General features: G+C 41.3%; 1 protein-coding gene across 1 annotated transcript in view; it reads right to left on the minus strand.

Moving 5' to 3' along the window:
* Positions 1-2,842: 2,842 nt before the first annotated feature.
* The window catches only part of PROX1 (prospero homeobox 1), a 44,366-nt gene continuing 21,670 nt past the window's right edge, over positions 2,843-25,538 (minus strand). Inside the window, exons 4-5 of the mRNA XM_053973689.1 lie at positions 25,204-25,398; positions 2,843-3,078 (exon numbers count right to left, since the gene is read on the minus strand). Of these exons, the coding sequence (XP_053829664.1) occupies positions 2,893-3,078; positions 25,204-25,398 (381 nt within the window). The 3' untranslated portion in view covers positions 2,843-2,892. The remainder of the gene's footprint in view (positions 3,079-25,203; positions 25,399-25,538) is intronic.

Here is a 25,538-nt window from a genome sequence, read left to right on the forward strand (position 1 = left end):
AAGATGGGGTTTCTACATGGATTTTGAAATTCTTTTCCTATGTAAACCTTTCATTACAATAAAAGTAGCCTCCTGCCTTTTAGCCATTTTTAGTGAAATAATATTGAGATCATTTAAAAGAAACTGGATTGGTTTCTACTTAGAATTTAATACAAACTATGCCATGTATTTGTAATTTTAGGTGAATTGGGAGGCACAAAGGCAATATGGCTATAAAATGCAGAAAAATCACATAACTGAAATGATGAAATTATCATTTATTACTTTTTCAGACCAAGGAGGTTTTTATTTTGCTTTTAAGATGAAATTTCTATTCCTAATTCCTATGCCTCATTTACTATTGAGATTATACTACTCATAAATAAATAAATAAATGCAACAACATCAAGTGTTGAGTACACAGTTTCACTTATTTAGATTATGTGAATCCCATTGCAGCCAAATAATAATAATATTAATATTAATATTAATAATAACAATAATAGAATAGAATAATAATAATATAAAGCAACGGTAAAATCACAGGTTGAGATGGTAGCTAGTAGTATGTCCACATAGTATGATTAAAGTATGGCTTTGCTTTCTTATGTCCAAGGTGACAATGCAAAGTAATATTTTGCATCTGATGGTATGCCAATGATGAACTTACTGTATTAAAACTTGAGTATTTTATGCCACTTCTTCCCATAAATCAAAAAAGTGCATGAACACAATTTTCATCCTTTCTTACTCAGAATTCATTGGAGTTACATCTTTATGAAGTGTAATGTTTACCAAATCATGCACACACACAGAAAAAAAAAAGGAAAAATGAAATAAGGAAAACAAAATAAAATGAAATAAAATGTAAGAAAATAAAAGAAAGAAAGAAATAAACCCTGCCTACTGTAAGGATACGTACAGTATTAGGTACTCTCAGGGAGTCTAAGATCAAGATTTGTTTTGCTTTTAATGCATAGTGAAAATGTTGGCACTTCATCCCATGCTATTGTCTGCATTGCCTATACTCCACAGATACTGCCAGTGCTTGAAAAGAATGACAGGGAATCGGAGGATTGTGCTGTTTAATTTGAAGTCAGCAGGTTTTTAAGGCTTTCTGCTAACAATAATTGCTTTCATACATTTCTGTCTATCAGCAGTATTTGTAAATGAAGTGAAATTGCAATGATCAGGTCAGCTCTTTAGTCACATGGGTAAACTTTCACTCTCCAAAGTCAAAATGTAATTTTAAAATAAAGAAGATACCAGTATCCTCAATGGCAGAAATATAATTCAGGACTAATTAGGAACTTCCTCTAGATTTAGATTAAATTATGTAGGGGAAAATACTATTGATGATAACAATAAATTCTTACTGCATCTGTACAAAAGACGACAAAGAAAATGACAAATACAGTGTGCCATAGCATATTCAACCTTCCCCCAAACTTCTGGAGATGATTTCTTTCTGAAAACATGAGAAAAGGAGAGCCACTGAAGAAAGCATGAGAACTAGCAGCTAGCTTTCTTTCTTTCTGTCATATAGTGGTGTAGCATTCAGGCAAACCCAGATCCATCAGGGACTTTACACTGTAGCTCAGGTTTTGGTCACCACTAGCTCCAGTTTCAGAAGACAAGTATAGCCACATTGCTTAAACTGTTTTATTTTCTTTCTTTATTTTTTTTTTAAAGCTGCATTTACTGTAATTTTAAAAATCCAATTTGGCTATCTGAACCCTGCATAGCCAGGAGGACACTGTGATTTTTGTATAATGCTCAATTCGATTTTTATGAAAATGAAATTTTTATTCTTCTGATTAGGAAAACACTAATTATATTTTATAGCTACAAACAAGCCTTTTTTTTAATTGTTGTTTGTTTTTGTTTTTCTTTCCTTTGCCTCAGCACTGAGAGGTGAAGACTCTTCCACTGTATCTAAAATCATTCAAAAAGTGCTTTTCAGGACAGATGTCAAATATGGACAGGAAACTTTGTATGCTGGAAAGGGAATCTTGGAGGGCAGAATGGACTAAGAAAATAATAAATTTAGGGACTAATGCCACTAAAAGTAAGAGTGAGACATGGCAATATATGATGCTGAAGGTTTCATTTTTACTCTATGGAGAGTGAAATGCTTCCTCTTTAGTAAGCTGACCATATTCCAAAATTAGTGTGGTTGATACAACATTGTGCATGAATTACTGGCCTAACCCTGCAAGAACAGTATTTGATTTGTGCAAACATCCCTTTCTGCAGTTTAGAGAAACAAGAACCTGGCATGCTGGTTACTGGTGCAGGGTATCTGTCATTTATGTAAGAAACACGTGAAGCATAGGGTTTGCTTTTTTGGGTGTCACTTCTTGGAGTGAGTACCTAAAACAGATGTATTTTTTTGAAGTATGAAACAAAATCTAGTTATTGATTAAAAAGTATATAAATACAAATAAAAAAGCTCGAAGCTTATGAAATGGCTCCACAGAGTTCAGACCTTTAGCAGTATAAACATAATATAAACTTCATTGTCTGTAGTATTGTGCCATGACATTAGTCTCACCAAGACAAAATGCCACTTTGCAGCAAGCAATAAATCCGACAAAGCATTTTTAAACATAATGCCCTAACTTGCTAAGACAGGCTTTTACACGCTTCCAAACTCTTCTCCCTGAAAATTAACCCCGTTGATTCTTCAAATGTTAAGGGTCTCGGGCAAAAGTAAACCAAAGGCTGAAGTAAAATAACCATCCCCTTGGAACTGAACAAAAACTTATATCCAGGAGGAATCAGTCTAATTTCATATACATATATATATGTATGCGATACACATATATATGAAATTAAAATAGAGACACACATGACTTGGGCATCAGAAGGGGACTGCTACTTTCATACATTCATAAATAGCTGCTGAACTCTCTACTCATGAAGAAGCTCTTGTAGGCAGTTTGGGGATTTGAAAATCTCAGGGACCTCACTGTCCAGCTTACAGATGACCTTGTATATGGCCTTCTTCCAGGAAGGATCAACATCTTTGCCTGCGATAATGGCATTGAAAAACTCCCGTAACGTGATCTGAGCCACTTCCAGGAATCTCTCTGGAACCTGCTGATACAAGGAGACAATGGCATTAATACAGTTTTCAATTTCAAGTCTCTGGTTCTTCAAAGGAAACTGAGCTAAGTTCTTTCTTTCAGAAAGGGGCTTACATAGCACCTGCATTTTCTAAATGTGGCAGCCCTCTATTCTCTTATGCAAAGCTGTTATATATAGTACTATAGCAATAACTTTTATAACATGTGTTAGAGATCTTTGTAAAGTCTACTGACAGAATGTAGGTAACAAAATGTTACTGTCTGAGTTGGGAGAGTAGGGGATTTATAGGATATAATTAGCAGGAGGGGAAACAAGCACAATTGTCTTTAAGGAAAGAAATCTCTGCTTGATATTTTACCCTTGCATTTATGGCCATGTTCCCTTCTCCATGTGAGAACTAATATGAAAGTTATGCATATTACACAGGAAGCCCCTTGTACCTGATTTTGGTCACAACCAGTGCTGAAAGCAGTCAAAGAAGTGGGGTATCTCTGTTTGTAGTTCAAGACCAATCAAGCAGGAAAGCCTTCAGTTAGTGGCTTGCTTCTGTGGCTGCTATGCTTTCTCAGGAGATACTGTCGTCTTTCCTTCTTTTTCAGGAGCACACAAATACCACCCTAACCACTTTAACGGGTGCATTGTGCTCCAAGTGGCTTCCAAGCTGGGATGCTTTAAACTCATTTGTTTCTAAATATCACTGTCACTCCATGGGTGAGTCAAACACCCAGCTAGAAGGCAAGTGCCACTCTCAGAAGCCCCTGAACAATGGGTGAATGGTAAAAACCACAGCTACCTCCAAACTTTAGTAATTCATTCTAAGTAGTTGTCACCAGCACCACCTTCTCACCCTTTGCCCTAAATGATTCAAAAGTAATTGCTCTAATGAACTGCAGGGCAGTTGCAAGGTTGAGGTAATCTCCATAAAGGTATTATTTTCTACTTTTATCACAGAAATATGGCTTCACAGCTCTAGAACTGCTAATACATGGCCGGCCAGTAGCCAGCACGCTTATAATAGCAAGTATTCCCTCACTGCTATTCTTTGTCCCCTTCGGCAAGAGGACGTCTCCGATCTGCACTAGGAGCCACTTGAACCATTCCCATGGCAAACAGACACTTGGGCAGCTCTCACTGATTTACTGAATTCATGTCACACTGCCAGATCAAGGCCAGTCCCTTATTCTCTACTTCAGGCTTTTCTTCCTGTCCCTTTAGAAGCCACTTCCAAGACATTTGTCTGGAAATGTGTGTGATCAATCTGATATAACAGAGCTCTGGAGCTTTCACTCACCTGTGATTGTTTGGGAAACACCCGCAGTTTGATAGCCACATTCTGCCATCAAATAAGCATGAGATCAGCTCCCCCTGACACCAGCTGACAAACTCTGCTTCCAGAAGTCCCAGAGAAGTCCTCTGTCTACCTCTGAGAGTGCAATCCAGCCCCCACATGTTTTTGGGTTTTTTTTTGCTCCCAAAAGCATCTGTGGAAATTTTTCATTCAACAGGGTGCACAGAAAGTGCACACCTTTACAGATGGTCTATTCCAGCAATAATTAAGAGAAAAGGAATTAACTATCATGTTTTACTTACTCCAGCTCAAATAAATTACTTAAAACTCCCCATAACCACTCAGCTGTTCAGGCATTTGGTAACATGTCTACAGAAAATACCATGCTTTTCTCAGTTTCGCATTGCTATAAAAAATTGACATGCTTTTCTGTTAATGCAGTTCAATGCTCACACACTGTTTATCACCCTTGGTATTGCTGGGCACTAATTAAGGGGAAGGAGTTTCTGACTACCTGATATTAGAAATCAGGAAAAGGAGTAGATAACCAAATTTATGGAGTAGACACTGATATTAGTCCATGAGACCAAAACCTTTTGATTTTGGTATCCACTCCAGAGGACCAACACTAGATGTCTTTCTTCCCTCCCAAGCTGCTAGAGAGGCAATTACAAGCACCTACATGAGAAGCATGAAGTTTAAATGCACCAAGTCCCACCTCTGCTTCTTCCCTCGTGGTTACACCCATGACAATTTTTTTAAGCATGGAAGTGACGACCTGGGTTTTAAGTTGGGCCTTTGCCATTCAATTTTCACCTGCACATTTGAAAGTTTTCCAGGTAGAGGATGCTGCTTTCCCATGGAGTAGGCAGTGTGAAACCCCTGAACCTGTAGCTTCCAGGCCTTCCACTGCTGTAGTGACACGCAGACTTTTTTTTTAAGACTGGGAGCTATCTTTTAAGGTCCAACTTTATTGTACCTGAGTCACATCTGCAGGGTCAGGCCTCTTTGTGCAGAGAGCAGCCCACAAACATAATTGTGAACAAACCCAATAATGAACAATGCCCTGTGGGGGCTTTGAAAAGACCCGACTTCCCAGCTTTTTCTTCCTCTGGAGGCTTCACCTTGTAATGCTGAGTTCCTAAAGATCACCCCTACTCCTAAGACATTAGAACCATTCATAGCTCTTTCCTTTTGGGATGCTATTAGCAATTTTTCATGTCAGACTGGATCACACACATTATTTTGCATGTTGTGATGTGAATTGCATTGTGATTAATCCCACAGGATGGTAAGTCAGCCGACACTTTTCCTTTCTAGAAAAGGTATCTGTAGTGGTTTTTATTATTTGGGATTTTTTTTTTTTTTTTTACATAAGAGAATACCAGTGAAGTCCAGAGCCTGAAAATAAATATTTAAATGCATGGGTAGTTATATTTTTCAGTGGGCAATTAATCAGTCAGCCATGTTAATTATGTGTCTGGGGGTGGCACTTCTCTGATCCTAAGTGATGGCAACCTATTCAGCGCATCTTTACACCTAACTGACTGAACATCTCTGAAGTAGGAACATCTGCATAAAATGCTTCAGTGACAAATAAACTCTATCTACATTGCTTTTAATAGAACCAACAATCCCTAGTATGAACCCAGGGCATTTTCTTAGCATCAGGTGGCAGCAGTCAATCAAAGAATCACACTGTGCATTCACTAGGAGGAAAGACAATGAGGTCTCATCAGGGGAGTCTAGGTGGGTCTCAGGCTGAAGCCTCCACATCAGTCCGATTTACAAAGAAAAAACACTTTGCTGCATGCTTTGTCAATATAACTTCACTGCCAAGCAAAAAAGTCACAGGCCAGACTTTGGGCCAGTGTAAATCAGCAGGGCTCTGCCAGCCTCAGTGCAGTTACGCGAATTTACACCTGGTACACATCAGTCCTGTACTTTCTAACACAGTCCATCAACCTCCATGGTGCCCCTTCTTACGCCTTAGCCATGTTAACACCTCCCCTTTGTCTATGAAAACTGGGAGGGAATTAAAGCTCTCATCTGCTCTTGTCTATTTGTGCTGTTTTAACTACTGGCATTTTCCTTGGCGTGAACAACAAACCTGAACTATTTCACTGTTGGGTTTGCATGTGCAACTATCACGCCGAACCATTTGGCTTAGCACTGTGGGGGAGTGCTTTGTTAAAAATACTCAGCACATACTATTTCTATGGGAGCAAAAGTATAGTTCCTATGGCTTAAAAGTTGCACTCAAGTCAGACCTAACTAACTCTTCTTTCACACACAAGCGCACACAGTTGAAGAAAGCTTTATAAATACTTGTTGAATTTCTTTTCAAGGGAAGTGTTACCCAAAAGGAACTGGGGATTGCGAAGGTGAGGGCAGCTCCTCAGCAGGTCTAAGTCAGCATTGCCTGAGGAAAATCAGTGAAGCAACCCTGATTGTAAGCCAATAGAGAATTAGGCTTCTCTTTCTGATGATCACTGTTGTGAAGGAGGGCACACTAAAAGTAGCTCTGTGTCTTAAACTGGTGGTCAATCAGTGACCCTGCACTGCTTTTCTCATAATTAGGTTATCTTGTATCTTCTACCTTTTATTAGCTAATTTTTTTTTTTTTTGAGTTGTGCAGCAAAGACTTTTTCTCCCTTTCCTCTTGTTCCTCTCATATCCTCCCCTTCCCGAGCCCTCCTCCTCTTCCCAGTTGCTTTACCTTCAAGGATGATTTGTTTTATTAAACTGACTGTCCCCAGCCTCTGCAGTACATAATAAAAGCCTGACATAGCAGCCTGCCTGCCTTCTGTGTCCTGCAGATACTCATCATAAGTGTCAGGACATACCAAGGTTAGCGGTCACTGGAAGTGCGCTCGCTGGCTCAAGCCTTGCCAAACATGCTTGGCAGCTGAATGAATGTCACAGAGAATAGAAGGGGAATTACAAAGGTTAGAAAGAAGACAGTCTCTCCCTCTCTCTCTCTTTTTTTTTTTTCCTGGAGATATATAAGCTGATTTTTCACACTTCTGAAATAAACATCAGCTCATTCACAGTCCTTTTCCAGCACTTAAATCTCTCCCATTGTCGAGCAAACCTTTAATTTCTGCCCAAGCATTATTTCTTCATTAGCAAAATAAGATGCTTAAATTCTCTCTTAATAGAAAAGGAGGAAACAACCAAAACCAAATGACAGAACAAATCACCAGTCTGCTCTAAGATTTATATGTGTATTTCATGTTATTAATCCTATTATGGGTGGGCTTCTCTACAGTTAATCTTTTAAACTTTCAAAAATTCTTGCTCAAGTGGTAAATCTAGATGATAGGAAAAGCAATACAGATGTAAAGATCACAGAATTGTGAAAGACAAGTTAAAGCCGATATTCCAGAGAATTGTGTTTTGTTTTTTTACTATAAAAGGGCAATAAAATGCTGACTGTAAGAAGACAATGTCAAGGAGAAAAGGGTATTGGTATTTTGGATACTCTTGACTGCTCGCCTTGGAGAGAGAGTTATTCTTGTCACAAACCCTTTTGTCTGCATCTGCTGACTGCTTGCCTGTAGCCAGCAGCATACTTTAACTGTTTTGTCACCTCCTAACATCACATGCATCAGCTGTTGTGCTTTTGTTACGGGTATTGTAGAGCTAATCCACTGTGGCTGTTCTACTGTGCAGTAAATAAAACAGAAACTGCTTCTCAGACAATTCTGCATGAATATTTCAGATGGCTTTTACAACTCTGATTCACAAAATAAAATACACCCCCCCTCAAACTAGACTCAGATGCCTCAAAGCTAATTGCATGCAATGACCTCAGGCATCAGAAACAACTGTTTTAGTTGAATAAATGAATAACAGACTTTTCTGAAGTTATTCTTTAAAAATACTAAATGTACTTCTTTCCTTGCAATTTTACCTGCACATTAATTTTTTTCTTAGAAGACTTCAGATTTTTTAAAATATTTTGTCCCAACAAAATGCTTAAAACATCTTTGAAATATTTTCTTGAATAAGTGCAAGAGCCTGGGAAGCTAGTTTATTTTTGACCATAGAAATAATTTTACAAAGTTCCCAAACTTCTCCCTCCAACTTTCCCAGAACAGGGAGTAAAATATTTACTCAGAAGTTCATTTTCTGCAGCCGATTGCTAAACTGTCCTAAGGCAGGGTGGCTTTGAGCATGTTCACAGGGGCAATGGTAGCAAAGCCCAGCATGAGGTCTGGAGCAGAAAAGATACCCTAGGAAAGGAGACAAACAGGTGAAGTACTTTACCGAGCATTCATTCACCCTTGTGCACACATGATTCCTCTAAACAAACTCTCCTATCCCTGCTGTTTGTTAAGTAAATATTGATCAAGGAGAGACATATCTCCTGACAGCAGTAGCACAAGCTGGGGGCTTGTACTGCAGACAGAGTGGACTTAAATGGATAAACTCAGATGCTTTAGGAAGGCCACACAGAGATTACTAGATAAAGAGGCAAGAAGTCAGACCTGGCGTTCCTTTCCCTGCTGCAGGGAGTTGGGACTTGGTTACATGGAACCTTCATGATAGAAAGAAAAGTCATCTGCTCCTAAGCACAGTCTTACCAAGCAAGATGCCCACATCTTAGGTGCTCAAATGACTTCTATTTTTCTCTCTTGCCAGCTGACACATTAATATTGCATGCAATAACTGGGGAGTTTAAGGCCCTCTCCTTGAGCACATGTGGGAAGGCTACCAAGGGTCAGTTTCTCAGCAGCGTAAATTTTCACCACCCCACTGGTTTCAACAGAGAGTTTATGTTGCCTGTGGATGGTCCACCTCTGGTTGTGCTGGGCTGGGGGACAGATTATCCTCAGGAGCACATTTTTCCTACTTATATTCCAAGTGAGCAGTTCACGCTAATGCCTGTGGGATAAAATACATACCCTTACACATGTAAAGGTGCCCAGTTTAGGCCCATAAGCAAAGAGTGAAGATTTATTGGAATGATGTGTGCAGAAAGCAGAAGCAAAATTGTCAAGCCATTGGCGGCTGTGATTTCTTGTAAAATTTCTGCAGTACGTAACTGCAACCTCATCTTAGAAAACTACCAGGTTTGGGTGGACATAAGTAATGCAAATTCTTCTTGGAGGAGATTTCAAAGCAGTCCTCAGAGACTGGATCAGAAGCTTCCAACCCGGGGGCAAGGCAACCATAAAGCCATTCACCTTGTCCGGGGAGAAAAAGGGAAAGGATCACATGGAAATTTTCAGTCCAGGGTCCCATGTTTAGAAGTACCAAGACCAACGCAATCATTCTAATATTGTAACAGTGTCAGACAACTGCTTGGCTGTAGCACACAAATCAGAAGATCCTTCAGACAGGGACAGCTGGGCTAAGCTTGAAACCTTTTCTCATACAATGTCTAATCTTGTTAAACTTCAGCTCCATTTCTACAATTAGTGTGGCCAGAGCGTACCTACAGACTTTGCTTGTGGTATTGTGCTGGAGTCTGATAGTGTGTTGTATTACTAATGTTCCAAGAGTAAACACACTTGTAGGAAACAGCTATAGTTCAAGGCTGCGCTTTAAAAAAATAAATGTTTCATCAGTCTTAGCAAAGGAACAAATGGCAGTAACACTCTGTATCATATTTTACAAAGCTTCAAAAGAACAATGTCCCGTTGAGTGAAATTCAGTAGCATTCTGTAAACATTAATTTAAGGAAATCAATAGGCTCTGTGAGCTAAAGCCATATTGCAAGATAAACTGGCTGGAGTGCTACTTTGTCAAACAGATTTTAGTTTTCTCGGCTAGATAAAGAAGGTTTCAAAATGGGGTAACATGTTGCAACCAAGGTTTGAAAACTATGCGGCCTTCAAACAGTCTGCTTGTTCCTACTACAAAGCTGGATAAACATACTTTAAAAATGATAAGATTGGACCAGGATTGATTTTACTTTCAAATTTAACATAAAGTAGAATTCTTGGTACGTGTGAGTTTGGATTTTTTTTTTTTTTTTTATTTTAACTATGAGCAGAAATAAAGAAACATAGCATAGACAGCTCAAGAATGTTTTTTCCAATTTTTCCAATTGCAGGACATTATGGATTTTAAAAGTCTTTATTCATGTTGACCTGGTGGGCAACAAGTCACCTTGCCAAATAGAAAAGCCAAAATCTCTCATGGACTTAGGATCAGAGGTCTTTGGCTGGTGAAGGCTGCTCATATTGCAGAGCACAAGGTCGTGGTGATGGGAGTAAACAGGTTGGAGGGGATAAGAGGGGCAAGGCCAGATCACTCTTCTTGCTGGATGATCTAGACAGTGGCTATACAGAAAAACTTTGTAGGGAACCCAAGGCTAAGGCATAAACAGCACCTGTTAGACAAGTGCTGGAGAACCCCGCCAGGATGATGAGCCCACTACTGGGGAACCAGTCTCACCATGGGTAGCTCCAGATCAGACAGCTTTAGTGTGTGTGCACAGCAATCCACACCAACACAGGTACCACGACAGCAGAAGAGATTCAGGAGAAATACTTCTGCCAAGAAAACCTCAGACAAAGCACAGCCTAGATTGGCACAGGCACCCCTCACTCCCATAGTCAGTGTAAGGTGAGCTTTGGAGGCAGAAAGAAACCTTCTTAAAGGAGATGATTAAGAAATTCCACTTGTATCACCCATACATAGCCCTGAGCCTCTTCTCACAGGAGAAAACTTGAAGCCTGTGGGCTCTGGGGGAAAGTTGGCACCTAAACACACACTCCCATATCCACAGTCTATGTCCTGTAGGAAACTTATCAAGGACAAGCCCTTTTGCATCTCTCCCTAGCAGTAAGACATCACACTGTGTCTGGAGCCACTTCTCTCAGGGCTCAGACAGGCTTGTGACACTCAGACCAGCCCCTCCCTTGCATGCACTCCACCAGTCTAGGGACCACCCTGCTTTAAGAAGGAGCTTCCAGGCAGCTCACCTATCCACCTGGCTCCCTGCAGAGCAGGACTTGTGCCATCAGGAGCTGCAGGCACAGATCTGGTGCCTTTTCCAGGCTAATGCTGCCCTGAGCAGCACTGCCCCTCCATCGGCTTTCCCGGGCTTGCAAGGGCAGCGTCTGCAACACCTCCCCGGTGTCCTGGCTCCTGTCACATTCGTCCAGACTGTCCCCTCCACTCATGCACATTCCCTGCTCCCCAAGTGCAGTGAGCTGCTGTGTGGGACCATCTTAGCACGGAGAGTTGGTGTGGCAGCATATCAAGCAGGAGGCTTTGGCTTCTACACAGGAATTGGAGGCAGGTTTTGGAGTAAGTTGCTACACTTTTTGGCGCGAAAGCCACGGCAGCATATGGCCCAATGTTCTCAGTTTAAGTCTGACACTTAACATTATTTAACAGTTTCTGTGTTAGGTGCTTTATAAGGTAAAGGAAATTAACAATTTTCAGCTAATTAGATCACTCAATTGGCTGAACATCCTGGACACCTCTTAGAAAAAAACAGGTTGGCTCAGGCAATGGAAAGGCTAATGCCTCTTCCATTATCACTTATGAGGAGAGGGAAATAGTTGGAAAGGATGCTTTTATTTTAAAAACACAAAGGAAAAAATACCTCAGCTATTGGATGCTCTAGTATACACACTCTTCTCCAAACCAGCAGCTTTCTAGAATGCAGGGTATCATTTCACCCACCTCTACGTGTGTCCCAATCCCCCTGGCTACAGCAGCAGTTCTCTGGTGCCACCACAGTCTTTATTTTTTGCCTTCAAGTTTCCTCTCACAACTCCTGCTGTACAGATCTCTTAAGAAATAGATTTTTTTTGAAAGATAAAAAAATGGACAAGAAACTGGGTGGCTATTTAGGAAAGTCTGTTCTCCCACTGTGCCTCACAAAGAGAAGGCCACTCTTTTGGGACAGCACTAATATTGGAAAGGGAAAAGCATTTGTCCAAGTCCAGCTCAAAAGAGAAAAATTAGGCAAACAACAGAGGTTGCTTATTGCATTTTATTGCATTTACTGCTGCAGTGTAGTTTTTTTTTTTTTTTCACTCTTTTTAAAAAGCTGGGAGATTATTTAAAGATGTATTTTAAAAGTGTTTGTTTAAAACAAAGCTGAGATCCCCTATCCTATGAGGAGAGTTTGGGGCACTAGTAATTTACTACTGGCTTACTGTTATCTCCTCCGCCAAGCTCACAAAGAGGAGAGAGAATGGGTATGGCTCTTACAAGGAAAAAACCTGACAGTGGGGCTGCTGAGATGCCTGATAATATCGGGGAAGTGAAAGTGGTAGTGCAGTGAAAATGGATACTGCATGATACATTAGATTTAATCACTTGCATTTCAATTAAGCTTTTCCACAAATAAAGACTGGGAAGTACTCTGCAGGCTCCCCGCGCGGCTGGAGCACCAAGCGCCGCTGGCGGCTGAGCACAAACGGCGCTGCCGCAGCTTGCTGGGGCTCACACCCCTGCTGCCTCCCGGCGTGCTTCCTGGTGGCACCCATCTCCCCATCTCCCTGTCCTGCCCCACACACAGCACTGCACCCTGTGGGATCCCTGTCCCGGAACTGCTGCGCCCACGGTGCAGGGGATGAGCCATTCCATCACAGAAACGGCTACTCTGGCATGCGAACACCACGGCTTCAGCGTGCTGGTTTCCAAACACAAAACTTGGTAAGACTCGGGACCAGAGTGGGATAAGACATAATAACAAGGACTTAGCATTTCTGTGAATATATTCGTTCAGACTTTTTGCACCTTGAAATTCATTTCTCCCCTTCTTCGTCCTCAGAAATCATCAACAGCGTTTTACTGGGAAGATTATTACATTTCCTCTTCTGCCATACTGATGAATTAGAACTGCATGAGATGTAGAGGTTTCTAATGGAAACTCTGATTGCCCTTAACTTGCTGCATTGCCAGTGGCAGTGCCACAGAATGGAAAAATCACTAGGACTCCCACAGCTTGTGCTAGTTGGGCATTTAGTGTGTGTTGGGAAATGTAAGAAAGAACCATTGGAGGGGTTACTGTCACACTCCAGAAGCTGTCTCATACAAAAACTGAAGAAAAAATAAAACTCTCACACACAAGAATAGTCTAACTTTAACTCAGTCCATTTTGGTGAAATGCAATCTGCTACAAGAGGCTGCCTACAATGCCAAGCCACATATTATGTACCCTGCTGCCAAATTCTGGCAGGTACCACATACAGGCGCCCACAAAAAACCTGTCCAGAAAAGTGAGTACAGGGATGACCACCCAATTCGGGCTCAGCAGAGAGGTTATTGCATACTGTCCTGGACACATCAGCCAGATGGGAATGTGATGTGTTACTCAGAAGGACCAGGAGGCACAGCCTGGACCAAGATGGGCAGGTTATGTCTTGTACTAGCAGCAAGTCCTCTGCTTTCATGGCGTATTTCCATGTGTGAAAGATCCAGGCATGCAGAAACTGCTGGTTAGACCATGGATATAGAGGTAAAGTGGCTCACAGAACTTGTACTTTGCAAGGATTTTTTTATGTTCAGTAGAATTTGGCTCCATAGGTGAACAACCAACACTATAGTAGAAGTGATAATTAAAATGATTATGCATCTAGAATACATCACACACACACACACACACACACACACATATGTACACATAAAAGTTGCAACAGTACAGTAACATCTGTAATTGGTGTTGTTTGCTCTTGCACTCTCTTCCCAACTCTCTGCATTGCAATCACCTTTGTCTTCTATGTCTGGCCCTGAAAAGCTCCAACTGTGCCCACTCCCTCCTCGGTTTGCACGGGCTGGGCTGGGGGGAGTGAGGAGGGAGGTAGGGGAGAAGGATGGGAAGCAGGTGGTGTTTAATCAGTCTGGCAGGAAAGCAGGCTGTCACCAGGGTCCTTTTGGGGATGTCATGAAGGTGGCAAGCATGCCCTCTGGCAGAGGGTACCTTCTTTCCTCTTTCCAGTGGCAGAGGGTAAGGGCAGGGAAAGGAAATTGTGCATGGTTATGGGTGAGGGGTGTTGCAAATAAAGCTCTCTCCACAGATTATGCTCCCACTGAACAATTCTGAAAAATCTCCTCCCAGTGCAACCATGCTTTTATGAGCATCCAGAGCCCATCATGATGGGATAAATGGCTCCATCTATGCCATACTGAGGCATGCAGCTGGCCGAACTGGGCTACGAACACCCTGTTACAAGTTCCAGTGCACTGGACCTGCTAGGGACCGGTGAGGCTCACAAGCCTGTGAGGCCAGAAGACAAAGTCTTACATCCTAATGGACTGAGCTCCCTCTCATTTGACTCCCCTTTATCCCTTGCGGAAGGAAATGGTGCGACTCCAGACAGCCCTGGATTAGATAACCTCGAGGCTGGCCTCATCTGATGGAGCCAGCCCTCTCTGCAATTGTAAGAGATAAGCTGCTCCAGCTCCTGCTCCCCCCACCCCGCCCAACACTGATATTTGGCACTTAAAGACCTTTCATTTACAGTCTTTATTTTCCCCTCTCTCCTCTAAAAACTTTCTGAAGTTGCAGACTACTGCTTTAAATGCATTTATATGTCTATGCCACAGTTCTACCTAAGTCCCAATCGCAGCAGTCTGTCTGCTTAGCAACAGAGATCGTGCCACCCTGGTTTGCTGCTCTCTACAAAGCCTCTCCACTAACTAGAGAAACAAGTTCAAGGCCACCTCTTTGAGCACTCTGGACCACCTGGACAGGGCTTCTTCTGACAGCACATTTCCACCAGAGCCTTGAAACAGCCCCCCCACAGAGGGCTCACAAAACGAGCCAGAGCCTGCCTGTGTACCTTCCCCCTCTGCAGATAAGAAAGCTGAACCTTGCCCCTTCCAGATCTAAAGGGAGAAATCATCTCCAAAACACTGATTACCTTCGTCCAGCCCTTCTGGCTGTCCTTCTATCTCTCACCTACCCACACTTGCCTATCAGGAAGACTCTGCATAAAATTCAGCTATACTCTAGTGCTGCAGGTGATAGGCTATGTGTAAGTAAGAGATCCAGTACTCCAAAAACTGCCTCCCGCTTGGACTGAATGGTTTTTCTTCACTTTTGTGCTGTTACTGTTACAACTGCTACAAACTGCGTCTCCTCCTGCTCCCAGGTTTGCTTTGTCTCACGCAAGTGAAGGATATAGAGTCCTCACGGATCCTTGCAATATCCTGCTGCCACTTCCTCACAGCCTCAGTATTTGCCCCTATAAATTTAGGTATGTTTGACAACAGCATCCCCATAGTACTCCCCACCATTGCTGCAAGGCCTGCCTGCAAGCAGTCCTGCACTGCCACTGCTCTCTCAGGCCAGGGATATCTGCTCTGAGAAAGGGCAGGACCCCAGAAAGCTGGCCCAGAAACCAGCATGGGTCACAGCACTGCTAAACCTCTCCCACGGTTTCCAAAGTATTTTGACAGTTTGCTAATTGACATCATGAGAGCCTGACTCTTGTCCATTTTAAAACACATTGAATGTATCAAGGAAACAGTGTTCTGCGTGAAGGTGACCTATTCAAAGTCCTATAGGATGGGCAATCATATCTGCAAGGCTTCTGTTAAAGTCAGTCACACAGCCCTGACCCTGCACTGTGAGACACGATTGGCTGGGATCTCCTCTTTTGGCAAGCGTGCCTCACAAAAATAAAAACAACACCCACCTTCCACCCCACATTCATGAACACGATGGCTCTGTGACTCCAAATCCAGTGCTGCATTCAATGTATAGTTTAAAAAACTAAATGAAACTTTTTTCCAATTAACATATAAAATATATTCACACACTTGACTGTATAGCAACACAACAAAAGACAGCTCTTTAGCTGGCATATATTAATTAGCTGCAATGATTGCTGGAGCTGATTTACACCAGACATTGAGAATACAACCCAGAATTTAGTCCCGTGTCATGAAGAGAAAGCATGGGGTGGGTGGGAAACAGAGGGAAAAATCTTACAAAGCTAGTAAGCTAACCCACTATTTCGCATCTCTCTGGTATGACATTTATATAGAACAGCTTAGATAAAGTTCAGCAGATCAAACATTTTCCTCAATTTTCACAGTACAAAATGTTCTATGACCTTCTAATGTGACACATTCGAACAGGATACAAGAAATTTCAGCTGATCAGGTCTCATGAACACCCTCCACCTTCATTAGACAGTGCTGCTCCTCCAAAAGTTTTGAGTGAGAAATTTAGCTATGTTGTCTAAAAGAAATGAAGAAAGTCTGGAAAAAACATGTGCAACTTGCATGTTACCCATTACCACAACTAGGATTTATAAAATGGTAAGATGTATTGATTTATTTTCTTTTTTTCCCTCTTTTTGTTCAACATCAGGTTTTAAAATTGCCTAACGAATTCCTGCTAGATACAGAATGAAAGAAAAGGCACTTCACCTTGTAAGGGATAAGACTCTAAGCGAGTGAGGGATGACATGGGTTAAAATTCACCTTGCTTCTCATTCCTCATCCACGATGGGATTTTGGAGAACGACGGACATCTGGAAATCGGTTTTACACAGAAAAATAGAAAACAGGGAAGAACTAGGAAGATGAATAAAGGCTCATCACAGACACAAAAGACCAGAGGAAAAAGAAGCTTGGATTTGGGTATTCTTGTCTGGCAAGGAGGCAGGCAGTAAGGCTAATGAAGCATTTGCGATATGGGACGTATGCCAGCGTAACAAAGAAGATGTGCATCAGCTCTGCAGATGTGCCAAAGCCCCCAGAGCAAAATAATGACATAATCACCATCAGTGTCACAGACCAGACTGTACACAAGGTGACATGGGAGAGAATAAATAAGGGTCTTTAGAGGCCTGTAGTACACACACGGGAAGGAATAGCCATTCCTCACAACTGCCACAAGAGAGTGGCGAGATGTTTGGTATAATGTGTGCAGCCAGCAAAAGAAATCTTGAATTGTGCAAGGCTAACACACTATAAATTGGTGCTTTTCTCGATCTCCAGTTGACGTTTCAATTCCCAGTACCCCTTGTTGAATGCTAAATGAAATGGCACTAGGAGTCAGAAGAGTTTGCCAAGTTTTGTTTTGTTTCTGTGGGTTCCTTTTATTTTTCGTTTTTTTTTCAGGGGGGTGAAGGGGAATTTTTTTTTGTTTTGTTTTGTTTGAGAAGAGGAGAGGCAATAAAGATGAGTATGAGTAAATAATTGTGAAAGAAACAAAACCAAAAATACAAATACCCCCCAAAAAACCCACAGCACATCATAACTACATGCACACACGCACACAGGAACAGAAACCCAACACCATTCAGCTGGAACAATCCTAGGATTCCCTCAAAGCAAAGCTATAAACAAATGAGGATGGGGTTCGATTTGTTAGGTTGTTGGTTTTTTTGTTTGTTTGTTTGTTTGTTTTTTGCAGGGAGAGCAGAGACGATTTTGCCTTCTGGTTTACAGCTATCCCTGAACTAAACCAGAAAAAGCCCCACTAAAATATTTTTCCATGCTAAAAGAAAAGATTACTATTTTATTGATCAGTAATAAAACACCGCTTAGGGTAATTTAGTACTTAACATGTTATTTGCGGTGGGGAGTAATCTGAAAAGCTCTGAGTAGCCTTAAATCATTTCACAACAGCTCCTTCTGCGTAAAAGCAAATGTTTGCCTCCGTACAGCTCTGTGATTTTTGTGGGTTTTTTTTTTTTTTTTAACAGAAATCTGTCAATTTTTAAAGGGAACATCTGTTTGATAAAGTTGAACAATGCTGCTAGTAGTGTTGTCACAGGCCAAACAGGGGAAACTGTGAAAGGGCAGGAGATAGGCTGAAGGTGCCAATAGGACTCTCGCAGAAGGAACATTCAAGTACGTAATTGTTTGCAGGATCTGGACCTACAAGAGGAGCTCAGAAGAACAAAGCACTTGGCTTCACCAATGTCCCTTTTCATTGCTTCTAATGAAAGATTCATAAGAATAACTTTAATTTTTTATGATCTTTTTTTGCATTACTGTATTAGCTGCATCTACTCTGTATGCAATTTCTTCTTAAATACAGAAAACCTGTTTCAAAATGCCAGACATAATAACTTAATCAGTACAATAATTGATCTTGATTGTTGTGCAGTCCTTCTTAACAGTCAGGAAGTGAGATGGAGCCCAGAAAATGTTTTATTTGATTATTTCTTCCCATTGCAAAGTGATGTATTTGTGAAGAATGCAGGTGAAGGTCCATAGTGGAGTTCTTCTTTTTTTTTTTTTTTTTTTTTTGAGAGAAAAAAAAAATTAAAACCCCCCTAATTTGCTAGTTAAACTGTTCAGTGGAAGAATGATTGTATTTGTCCTTTTTGGCTTCGCCCAATTAATTGGAGCAGTAACATAGTGATTGTTAATAAACAGCTCTAATTTGACTGTACTTCTTGCCTATCTACTAACCCCACCATATCTTTGTTCAGCATATCATCAGGGAAAACAAGGAAGCATGTATATAATTTTGTTCTGTTGTATATGAAGTTTAATAATTATGCCACAGTGGATTCTAAATTAATCACAGAAGGCACAACAATATTAATAATCTGTTTAGCAAACCCCAGTGTCTTTGCACTTTGATGTTAGGAGCAGAAACAGTACGAACTGTGGCAGTTTTTTAAATTGGGTGAGTGTTTGTTTCTTTTTCAGCTTATATCAATGTTTTCTTTTATGCTTTTTCTACTATGCACCTTGTTTCCCTCTAAGAAAAAAAACCAACAAACCACAAACCAAAACCATGGAACAACTCAACAAACAAGCCTCTGCTTATTTGGGTGCATTTGGATCAAAGCTGACAGATCGAATTTTTCATTTATTTAACAAAGTTTCATTGCAGCCATTCTTCATAATTACAGCAGTGTTTTAATTTTTTTCCTTCCCTTGAATAAGAGAGAAGGAGTTCTGAGAAAGTTTTTAATTAGCTAAATAGGTCTGTGTAATCTAGATGAAATAAACACACCCGTTTGAAAGGGTTGTTAGAACTTTTCCAGCCATTTAATCCATAGATGGCTGAACACAATGATACCTTCCACAGAAAGCTACAGCCACCACCAGCAGCTGTTAGAAGAGAGCTTGCTCCCTGCTCCTATTGATAACCCTTTGTGGAATGAAGAAAAAGAGCTGAGGGAAGGAGAACTGAATGTCAGACAATAGACATCGCTACACACACTGTCTCTGAACTTTCCTCATCTCTGAAGGACAATTAATTATGAAGGCCTTTGGGGTAGGTCGAAGCAAGGGAAAACCTACTGCTGGCCCAGCACTCCAGCCGCTATCTCTGTGTTTGTTAAATGGTTGTGCCTGTTGGGGAACCAGAGTAGCAGCCACCAAAATAGCCAATAGATCATTTAGGAAAAAAGAGCAAAAGATTTTTTTATGTGTGTCTGTCCTTGTATAATTCTATTCTCACTGTGAAATCATCCATACACAAAACACAAGGACAATTTTTTTTTTTTTTTTTAGAAGAACCACAGGGTAGGTTACAGTCAGAAACGGCCTCTCAGTGGTGTGTTAAAAAGGATGGTCTTTTCACCAAATCATTTCACAGAGGCAAAACAGACAAACACAAAGAGTTGAGACTTTTTCTCCTACATTAAATAGAGTAACTGATAAGGTCAGACATATGATACCTAAAGACATGAATCTGTGAACTCTTGAAGTCAAAGGACTTCTCTGTGCAAAGGAACAATCTTTCAAAGGAAATAGATCATAGAACTCCACTGAATCCCCTTTAAACTTTATGAAGCAGGAGGAGAAAAAGCTCTAAGTAGGGAAGCTTGACAGAAGAGCCTTGAACTATTTTCTGAAGGAAAGATGAGACCCTCCCTAGGCTGCCACAAAACATCTTTTTTTTTCTAAAGGCTCTTCTGAACTTTGATATGTGCCAAGACACCGCTATTGAAAGCTGTATAATTATGTGCTATAGCCACTGTAGAAAATGCTTTGTTCACCACAACAAAGAACAATAAGCAAAGTAAAGTGACATTACACTGTATCTTTTTCTTTAAGAATGTTGAGAAAGGTCACGGTACGTTATAACTAATAAAGCTGTTGAGTAAGGAAGTTTAAAGTTGGGCTTGCTGTGCTTAAATGCAACCCAATGACAAAAAGGCAGAGGGAACTAAAATTGTAATGACATTAAGAAATAGATCATATATCAACATGCCAACTTCATTATACAAACACCTTGATTCCAAAGGACACAAACAGCAGACCCGGGAGTAGTGCTGCAATAGTATTCCTCTCGCAATTCTCTCCCTAATAGCTTCCAACTATGGTCTGCAGTTCAACTGACTGCAAAAACTGATTAATAAGCATTAATTGATACATACAACGCACAGACCTTCTATTGCAAGCCGTGGATTTTGTTACTTGGTTAAAAACCAGGTTCATGTCCTGTGCAGTTCCAAGGAAAGCTCTGCTGTTTCACAAGGGAGCCCCTTCAAAATTAGAAGGGAAAAAAAAAAAAAAAAAAAAGGGAAAAAGGCCAGAGGGCATCAATTAAGTTCCCTGAAACCAAGATTTTTAAGAGAAAAAGAAATACCATCTGGCCACCTATGTTTCAGTTTTCCTTCAGAGGACTCAGGACAGTTATATTTGTTATTCTCAAATTGCCAGAGCAGCTTTACTCCCCTTGCTGCAGATCAGCAGACAGCAGCCTTCCGACTCTGTCTTTAAGAGTGCTGAGAACGATGTTGAAACACTACAACAATAAAGCCCTTGAAGGAGGACGTATACAGCTGAGGGAGAAATGTGAGGAGTGGAATACTGAAACAAACAACTGTCCCGTTGGGCTGTGCTCACTGCTGGTACCACCAGAAGCATGGAGACTGCCACAGCAGGGCAGTTTGCATGGAAAGAGCAACCTTCAGGATGCAAGTTAGCAGGTTACAGACTTAATTTCACTTCTCTTGAGGCCACTCTGCACTGCTTCAGAGTATTAGGGTGCGTATAAACTGTACTTTACAGTGCCTATGTGCTGCAAAACCACTCAAAAGTGGCTTTAGTTTAAATGAGAATCAGGTTTGAGGACTTTAATTCTCCTTTTGATGAACACCAATTCAGTTCAAGATGAATCCTGCAGATGAAACTGGGGAAGAATACAGGTTCCTAAAATAAGCATATGAGTGGCCAGCAGTTTTTATAATTTAGGATGTCTTAATTTTTGGATGCAGTGCTGGGCACACTTCATTTTCAGGGAATGGACTGTTGAGGACCTCCTGACAAAGTGCCTCTTATTGAGCATCCCAAAATGAAATTGACCTAAAATCATCATCACTTCTGAAAATGTTGGCAGCCTGCGTTCCTCTCAAGGGCTCGTAGGCCGCTTACGTGACTGGGTTATTACTTAGATTTTATAGGTGGTGTTATTTGACTTCTTTTACATCATCTCATTGATTTTTATTAACTCAGAGTGCCTTAAGTTAAACATTCTGCTAAGACCTGAGTACAACTGGTCTTAATTAGGTTTTTCCCACTAGTATGGCTCTCCCCTGCCAAAAGAAGGGCAAACTCCTTAAAAACGGTTTTCTCCCCCTTGGAAGCGACATGTGCCGTAACTAGCGCTGTGAAATGAGGCAATCCTCGTGTCGAGCCCCGTCGTACCAAAACTGCAGACAGTGTGTTTGTGCAAATAGCACAGCTTGGCAGGCGCCTCACTATTGTGATCCATCTCAATAACTACATCTGCAAAATCGGACAAGTTCCTGTGAAGCAGCGGGCGGGCTGAGCTCAGGAGGGCGGCGCATGCGGGGCTTGCTTTGGTTTGCCCACCCCACAGAGGAGCAGGGCAAGCGGAAGGAGAAGGCAGGGGGCACAGAGTGGAACTGCCACCACAGACACACCCTGACACTTCAGAACTAAGGCTGAGTCGTTAAATGCCCATTAGGAAAAGGAATGGGCACTGTGTAGAGAGGTATTAATACGTGGAGAATGATGGTAACTGCTAAAAAATGCCAAGGGAACAAGGATGACTGAGAAGGAGTGGGAGACAAAACAAGGCTAAAATTCAGGCATTGTCCTCAGGCCAGTCTCTTTTTGTTGTTTTAAGTACATAAATCTGAAAATAAACACTCTGTTTATGTTTTTTAACTCACATTAAACTAATTTTCTTTTCAACTCATGGTTTTCAACCATATTTCCATTTTAACTCTAAGCACAGTATCCCCCTGCTTTTCAATCATCCAGTCAGAGTCAAAACTGTGAGCTCTGACGACCTGTGCTAGGGAAGATTCTGAAAGAGAATTTACAAAATTATTTGATTTTTATTTACCTTTCTTTTTCCTGTAATACATAGCAACAATACCTGACTTTAATTATTGCAACTGTCATTCAAAAGCCCATGGCAACACCGCAGATGAGACAGATATCAAGTGGCACAACAAGCTGTGCTCTCTTTCTGACCAGCTTGAGCTGGGACACTGACATTTGTGGCTTTCATTCACCAGGACAGCCCACCTTCTTCCTCCCTGCAGGAATGGCCCCAGAATAAAGAAATACCTTCACCTTCCACAAAAAAATCCCGAATAGGTTTGGTTTATTTTTTTTTCCCCTTTCAAAACTCAGTCCCTCATTGCTCTGTTCAGCTCAGCACATGTCTCTCCAGCTAACCCTACTGCAAGAGAGAAAAATGTGGAACTGGCTACACACGTGTACACACAAAACAAAGGCAAAGTTGCACTGCATGGGAGGAGGCCTTGGATCTGTCTCTGGCTCACAGCCACAAGGGTACAATGGCAAAGCTAAAAATGATAGGGCATGTGGCTTGTTAAACATCTTATTTGACTTTGCTACAAGCTGTCAGCAGCAATGCCCAGGGAAAGGAACACAAATTCTTGAACAAATCAATGGCACAGCCTTCTATGGACCAAACACACATTCTAACTTCAGAATTTTTTCCTAATAGTCAGTTTAGGCCTATATGCATGAAGTATATGCATAAATGTGACCCAAGAACTGATAAAAGGAAGGGTTTAGGAATGATAGTGTAGGTGATTTAAGAGAAATAGCATATCAGACTAATCAAAAGATCAGTAAAGCATCATTGAAGTATAAGAGGAAGAAACTTTGATGATGCTAAATATGGCAAATGCTCAGTTTGCTAAATCCTTTTGGATCCAATTTCAACATTACAGTACTTGTCATTTTTGCTTTCCAGCTTGTGGGGGAGGGGATGGGAATTTATCAGGAAAAGTTACGTTGTCTACATGAAACACTACACCACACAGCTTAATGTTCTCATAACTGCTGGATCCTCAGCAAAACCAAGACCTGAACTCTAGGAAATTCTCATTATAGCACATAACACAAGGAAGACTAAATGAATGAATTTGCAATCACCATTTATAATATCTCTTTCCCTCAACGATGGAGGAAAACAAACAAAGGGGCTCCTTTCCAACCCACTGCAGGACCCTTGGCTGAGGAGACTGCAATCACTAGCAGTACTAAACATATGAGATTTATGTTTTCTTATCTACTTGAAAACACATAAAAACTCCCCACAATTCTTCACTAGAGTAATCCACTTACATTAACACTCGCACTAACACTTTGAAAATGAGTAATAAGTGTCTGAAACCATCAAGAGTATGAGAACTTTTGAGCGCAAAGAACCTTTCAACCTATGTTCTATGAACAGAAAAATGTTAGTAAGAAAAAAACTTGAGGGAATCTAAGCACAAGGGAAAAGTTGGTCATACTTATCTCCTGGTTATTTCCTTTTCTGTTCCTGTATCTAGTGACTATGGCTTGGCATCAGGGCAGACCTACATCCCAGGGGTGGGAGTCTCCTGTCTTGTGCCTGCTTGAGCTCCTCGTAGGGCCAGAGCCCTTGGGAGTGCCTGGGAGGTCATGGCACACCAAAAAGAGTCTAGATGTTGCCATCACCCACCATGAATGGCAAAACCTTTGAGGAACATCCTCTTCCTTCCTCTTGCTTCATCTGCCCCTTCCATGCAACCATCCTTGCAGAAAACTCTGCCAGCCCAGAAGAGGGGGAAACAACCAAGAAAGACAACAAAGTCTTTGCTTAGACTTTTTGCATCATCTGAACTTATGTGCTAAAGCCCATCTGAACTTAAGCCCTGCTAAAAATCCATCAGAAGGATTTTAGGTAGGAAATCACCCTCCTCATGCTGACAAATGTTACTTTTGTACAGAAGGGGTATCATCATGCAACTTGACCCTGAGTGAATGGTGCAGACAAAAAAAAAAAAAAAAAAAAAAAAAAAGAAAATTAGCGCCACCATTGCTTTCCTACTCCACCAAGAGATGGGATTACTCAAGCCTCCCCCACATGCACACCCTGTTCAAATGCATCATTACATCTGACTACCTGAACAATGCAAACTGCCATCCTCAGCAGGGAGAAACACTCTCCCGTGGTATTGCCGAGGGTCAGCATGCTAATGACAACAATAGTCTGCTGAGCTACCAGGCTGGCCTGTAAACAGGAATCTCAATCAAAGCCACAAACCTGTTACAGCAGAAAACAGAGCATTTACTTCGAGTACTCATTTTATCCTGCGCTTGGACAAAGCAAATGCATTTCAGTTCTGTAAATCAAATGAAGGAAAGCAGAGTGTTTGATCACACAATTAGGGAGCTTTAGAAGAGCTGTGAGGTGACTACTTTTACTACTGTCCCTCCTAAAGGAAACTTCAAAAAGTCAAAACTAAGAAACTTATAAAAAAAAAAGAGAAAACTTTTCTCTCTTGTCAGGTCCTGGTGAGGCGTAAGTTTCCGTCTACCAGGGCTAAAAGGATTAATTAGCATCATTCAGGGATGTGGAATGCCAAGATTCCACTGGTCACAGCCACATCAAAAAGGTACATTATTTTAAAGGCAGCCTGGACCTCGAAGCAACTCACACACACAGAGAAACAAAGATCAGTGCCTACCTCAAAATCATTTGCTTTATTGTAGTGCATGTTCAGGGCCCTGTACAGCTCACAGTCTCTGGTTATAGACAGCTCCTCAGTGCTCGTGACCCCGTCGTTGATGGCTTGCCGTGCATACTTCTCCATCTGAATGTAGTAAAACTCACGGAAATTGCTAAACCACTTGATGAGCTGAGAGGTAATGCATCTGTTGAACTGTTAAATTTAAACAGTAAGAAGGATAAGAGCACTGACATTCCTCCCCCCAGCCCCATTTCTTTCAAAAAGCATTCTTTCCTCCCCTTCCCCACCACCTTTTAAACCCATGTCTCTGTGCTTCTGCTGGGGGCGGGGGT

Source organism: Vidua macroura, chromosome 3, assembly GCF_024509145.1.
Source record: "Vidua macroura isolate BioBank_ID:100142 chromosome 3, ASM2450914v1, whole genome shotgun sequence".
Lineage (NCBI taxonomy): Eukaryota > Metazoa > Chordata > Aves > Passeriformes > Viduidae > Vidua > Vidua macroura.